Here is a 5,865-nt window from a genome sequence, read left to right as displayed (position 1 = left end):
TGGCCTGTTAGCTTAGGCTTCTTAACTCTTACATCACAAATTAACCCATAATTCTTGTCTGTGTTAGCCACATGGTTTGGTACCTTTTATCAGCAAGGCATTCTCATCTTGCTTCCTCTGTGTCTAGGTGGTGACTGTAGACTGAGCCCTTCCTCTTCCCAGAATTCTCCTATTCTGGTCACCTCACCTATACTTCCTGCCTGGTCACCCTGCCTATACTTCCTGCCTGGCTACTGGCCAATAAGCATTTTATTGAACCATTACAACTGACAGACTTTTTTTTTTTTGTTTCAGCTTTTAAAAGGAAGATTTATTTAACAAGTTTCACTTAGTACAATACATCTAAATGGAATTCACAATACAAGGTAAGATTTAAACCAAAGCCTCAGAATTCCATACAAACAACATGACCAAACTCCTAAAGTATTGGTATCACATCTCAAAATTGTCCCAGATCTTTTTTTAAAAGAAAAAAGTGAAAGTGTACACTCACGTGCCTTACAGGATATTAAACCAAAAAGCTAGAATTAACAAACATGCCAAATGTTGTCACTTTGAATCATAGACACAGCTCCTATATTTGATTTTTACAGAAAAGCATGTTTCTCAACATGCATCTGAAGTTTTTGATGTATTGTGGTATAAGAGCAACATTTAACATAAGTGAAACTGCTTTAAACCTAAATATGCTTACTGCTTAAATACACTCCTACAACATAACTAACTTGAGGAAAGCTGAAAGTGGATTTAACAGTTATGGTCAATACTGAACTTGTTATTACGTCCTAGATGAATATTTCAGTGTTCAAAATTGCTGAGCTTAAAGTTTGAAAACAATCTTAACTTTCACTTTACAGTAAGCATGAATCACAAGCTTGTAATGCAAAACTATTAAACTTAAATCTTGTTCTTAAAAAAAAAGGAGAAAAAGGAAAGAAAGAAGCTGACCAATAGTGATCAGAAGCAATTGTATTACCCATTTACCGAGCATACTGGATATGCTGGACATCCTTCCTACTCTATCCAGTTCCTATAAATGCGCAGCTGTTATTCCTGGAGCTGTTTGATGTTCCTTCTCTCCCTAAGCAAGGTTTGACTGATAGTCACTCGAGTTTTCCTGAAGAACTTGGTCATATCCACTCATACTGCTCTGACCTCCATACCCACCACCATACCCACCACTCAGCTGCTGGCTGGCAGGACCTCCATAACTAGACTGGTTGGATAAACCCATCCCTCCCATCATCTGGCTACTATAAGCACCACCACTTGCCCCTGCTGTAGAATTCAAAAAGAGCTCTACGTAGCTATGATCGTAAGCTCCTCCGCTTGTCCCTGCAGTAGAATTCAAGAAGAGCTCCACATATCTGTGATGCATATTAGCTTTATCTTTTGCCATAGCTGCCACGGCATCTTCATGAGTAGCAAACTCAACATCTGCCTCACCTGTAACTCTGCCATTGGGTCCTATTTCAATGTGTACTCTCATGGGATTGAGAGGTGAGAAGAAATTGTAAATATCATTCTCGGTGGCTCTGTATGGTAACCCCCTCATGTGTACACAGTGCCCTGTGGTGCTCTGGAAACTGGACCCACCATCTCCATATCTATGATCAGACATTCCTGAGAAACAGTAGTTTAGGTCTCTTCCAAATCTATCAGACCCAAAGCCATACCCGTCATTATACCCTCCATAGTCATCATAGCCTCCATACCCTCCACCATAGGCACCCCGCCTCATTCTTTCGAACCCAGCTCCTCTGCCAATGCTATTATACCCTCTTCCTGCCCCTGGCCTATCATAAGGACCCGGGCGCTGCATAGTCATGAGCTTTCGAGGCGGATCATAGTGGGTCCGGACTTCAGCTCTGCTACTCTTGAAGATCTCAATGTACCTGTGCCCTATTCTTTCCTTGTGTTTCTTTAAGGCCTTTTCAGCTATCTCCTGTGAAGCAAACTGCACAAAGGCCTCCCCTGTGCTGCGCCCCTGAAAGTCCACCGGCAGTGTCATCCCATTTGGCACAATTTCCAGCCCCGAAAAGAACTGAACAATTTCTTCTTTGCTACAGCCAAATGGGAGTCCTCTAAGCCATACAAAGCCATCATTGGCAGTATCAGGACTATTTGGACCTGTATGCTTTAACACCCAATCCATTTCAACACTGTTGGACTTGAATACTTCAACATATCTGTGTCCCATGGTTTCTCTGTCTTTCTTTAAAGCCAATTTCACTTCATCTTCAGATTCAAGTTCGACAAACGCTTCACCACTTGGTCTGCCTTCTCTGGTGTAGATGAAACGAACACCTGATGTGCCATTTTGGATTTTGCAATCAGAGAAGAAGCGCATCACTTCCTCGGCTGAGCAGGACCAGGGGAGGCCCCTGACCTTCACCACGAACCCCTCCCGGCCCTCTGTGCTCAGCATCATGGTGACTGTTGGGCTCTTAGTGGCAAGCTTGGTTCAACACAATTTCAATGTGGCCTTTGACCCTGCTAGAGTTTCTTCCAGGAATCTGGTCGACAGAAATACTTAAGAATGTTTGCTGCGGCACTCCAAGGAGACCGGAGGATTTTCCTCCTTCTTCCCTCAAACAGCTATCCTGACAGACTTTTACAGAGTACAAGATCATTGTCCCACGGCAAGGACCTGGTCCCAGAGGTTGATTGGAGATGGGCAGGGGTTGGCACATCGCTGAGGTAGAGAGTGGTCAGTAAAGTTCCATAGGAGGAAGAGAGGTGGTACAATAATGGGGTAAGTGGGTGGTCAGTGAGGGTTGAAGGTTCAGATGAGAGACTAGGAGGCATAACTGGCCACCCATACATGAATTCAAATGGAAAGATGGAAAGGGGTCATTTGGGGAGAGCCCTGAGTCTGGAAAGAGCCAAAGGCAAGAGCTTTACCCAGTCAAGGTGAAGTTTCTGTGACTTTTTTTTTAAAGATTTATTTATTTATTATGTATACAACATTCTGCCTCGATATATGCCCGCACGCCAGAGGAGGGCACCAGATCTCAGTACAGAGGGTTGTGAGCCACCATGTGGTTGCTGGGAATTGAACTCAGGACCTCTGGAAGAGCAGCCAGTGCTCTTAACCTCTGAGCCATCTCTCCAGCCCCTTCTGTGACCTTTTTAATAATAATATTTTCTAAGGAGCAGTTAGTTCTTTCTACCTTCCCCGAGGACTGCGGGTGGTATGAGATTTGAAAACACCAAGGGATGTTGAGAGCTCTAGATAAAGTTTGAGAGATCTGAGAAGTGAACTCAGGACCATTGTCTGTCTGAAGAGAGGTTGGAATTCCAAACTGGGGAATAATTTTCCAGAGAAGGATGGCAGAAACTGTCTGGCCCTCTTGTTAGAGGCTGGAAAAGCTTCTACCCACCCAGATCTACTATGAATGAAGATATTTAACCCATCTGACTGTGGGCATGTGAGTAAAATCAAGTTGCCAGTTAGTCCATAGAAGGGAGCCTGGCCTGGTGGGTAGGAAAAGGGAAGCTACAATATTTGGAATTGGGATCTGACTATTGATAGATTTTACAAGAGGCAGTAATAGTTTTTAGAACTGTAAGTCCTCAGAAGTGAACTAGAGGTGAGCCATGACAAAGGGAGACAGAGCCTGGCTATTAGGATGAAGGAGCAGATGTAGGTAGGATAGACTTTGCCAAGTGTCAGGGGGTAACTGTGAGGATGTGGGTTATAGTGTATAGACTCCCTGAGGTGGGTGAGATGAGTCTGGGCCCTGGAGTGCTGCTGCTCTGGCTCTCTGGTCAGCTCGGTTATTTCCCTTAGACATGATGGAGCTGTTGGTCTGATGAGACCAGAAGTGAATAATTCCAATAGCATTGGGGGAGATGGGAGGCTTTTAACATGGCTGGAATGTGACCTGAGTTGGTTATGGATCCTCCTTTTGATGTAAGTCCACGCTTTCTTCAGATAGCAGTGTGGGATGGGAAGATATGAAAGGCATATTTGGAGTCTGTGTAAACATTTAGGGATTGTCCCTGTGCCAATTGAAAGGCACAGGTGAGAGCTATTAATTCAGCTTGCTGGTTAGTAGTGTGGGCAGGGAGTCCGTGTGCCTCTACCACCCCAGTATCTAACAATATGGCATAGGCCACCTTATGGGTCCCCTCATGTAAAAAGGAGCTGCCATCTGTGTACCAGGTATAGGTGACCTGAGGCAATATGCCCTTCTGTGTGTGTGTGAGGGGTGGGGAAATAGTTCTTCTAGGGTTTTAATGCAGGGATGAGATGGGGAAACGTCAGCATTAGGTTGAGGGAGAAGATTTGAGATATTGAGGGGTTGGCAAGATTGCAAAGTAAGTGTGGCATCTTCCACTAGTGCGCTTGGAGAGAAAGAACTCAGGAGGTAAAATTTGTAAGCCCTTATAAGTTAAGAGGTGGGACAGGTGGTGGTGGGAGAAGATTGGTGACTCAAAGCTTAGTCTCTTCAATTTATGAGTAAGAAGTTCAGCAGCTGCTAGAGCACATATGCAGGGTACCCATCCCTGAGATGTCAGATTTCTTTGCCAGGTATGCTACAGGTGCAAAAGAAGGTCCCAGCTGATTACCTAGAACCCCAAGGGCATATCCCTCTTTTTCTGATACGTAGAGGGAGAAAGGACGAGTTAGGTCTGGGAGATGAAGCTGGAGCCTGAAGAAGAGCCTGTTGGCACCTCTGGAAGGGCTTAGTAATGGGATGGAGGAGGGGCTCTGCCTCATATAAGGGGCAAACAAATAGAGAAAAAGAGGAGATCCAGAAACACAGGTGTTAGGGACTGCAGACTTTCAGACCCTGAATTTGCTGTGACTCCTTGCCTGCCGGAATAAACAACTTGTTTTCCTGTGCTTGCAGCTGCTCTGGGCATGAGACCCTCATGAGTTCCTGATGACAAGGGAGTGGTTTCTGCTGGGCTTGCAGCTGAAAGATCCTGAGAGCTAGGACATGGCCATTAATCAAGGAGACCCCTATATTCAGTACCCTGAAACACAATAAAAGTGGCATTCTTGTTTCAAGAGGGACTCGTCTCTCTCTCTCTCGTGTGTGTGTGTGTGTGTGTGTGTGTGTGTGTGTGTTTCAATCTCCAGCCCCTTGCCCGACGTGCAAACCGTCACACTGTAGACAAGGCGGTAAGGTACAGGTAGACTGTACACACAGGAAGTCAGCTATTCCTAGGAATGATAAAAATCTCCTCCTTAGTAGAAGGGATTGCAAGAGACTGAATTAGGTTCTTTCTGTCCAATGTAATAGCTTTGTGAGTTGAGATGATGGTTAGCCCCAAATAGGTGTGTTGTAAAAGGAGCAGCGGACTGTGTACCACCATCCAGCTAGCTTAAACCCCCAAATAATCACACAGAAATCTGTATTAATTAAATCACTGCCTGGCCCATTAGTTCTAGCCTCTTATTGGTTAACTCTCACATCTTGATTCAACCAATTTCTAATTATCTGTATGTCACCACGAGCTCATGGCTTACTGGGAAAGATCCAGTATGTCTGACCTGGCAGCTTCATGGCGGGAGGCTCTCTCTGACCCTGCTTTCTTCCTCCCAGAATTCAGTTCTGTATTCTCTGCCCATCTAAGGGCTGCCCTATCAAAGGCCAAGGCAGTTTTCTTTATTCAACCAAGGAAAGCAACATATAGAAAGAAGACCCTCCAACACATAGGTGGCCTGGAGAGTAGATAGTTGGCCTTGGAAGATGAGACTCTATAGCCTCTGCTGGACAAGACATTTAGAAGAGTAGAGGTATTCATTTGGCTAATTTCTTTTTTTTTTTTTTTTAGTTGTGCATACCCGGCGTTAGCTTGGCTTGTTTATAGCCAGCTTTTCTTTTTTTTTCTTTTTTTTTTATTGAGAAT

At 44.6% G+C, this 5,865-nt stretch overlaps 1 protein-coding gene across 1 annotated transcript; it reads right to left on the bottom strand.

The window, feature by feature from the left end:
- Positions 1 to 282: 282 nt before the first annotated feature.
- LOC126507799 (heterogeneous nuclear ribonucleoprotein H2-like) lies at positions 283 to 2,592 on the bottom strand. Its single transcript, XM_050152554.1, has one exon. The coding sequence runs from the start codon at positions 2,429 to 2,431 to the stop codon at positions 1,082 to 1,084; it is 1,350 nt and encodes a 449-aa protein (XP_050008511.1). The 5' UTR covers positions 2,432 to 2,592; the 3' UTR covers positions 283 to 1,081.
- Positions 2,593 to 5,865: the final 3,273 nt, after the last annotated feature.

Source organism: Alexandromys fortis, unplaced genomic scaffold (genome assembly GCF_014885135.2).
Source record: "Alexandromys fortis isolate MF-2015 unplaced genomic scaffold, M_Fortis_MF-2015_v1.1 scaffold_54, whole genome shotgun sequence".
Lineage (NCBI taxonomy): Eukaryota > Metazoa > Chordata > Mammalia > Rodentia > Cricetidae > Alexandromys > Alexandromys fortis.
Note: the sequence above shows the minus strand (reverse complement) of the source record. Positions and strands in the feature narration are given on the sequence as shown.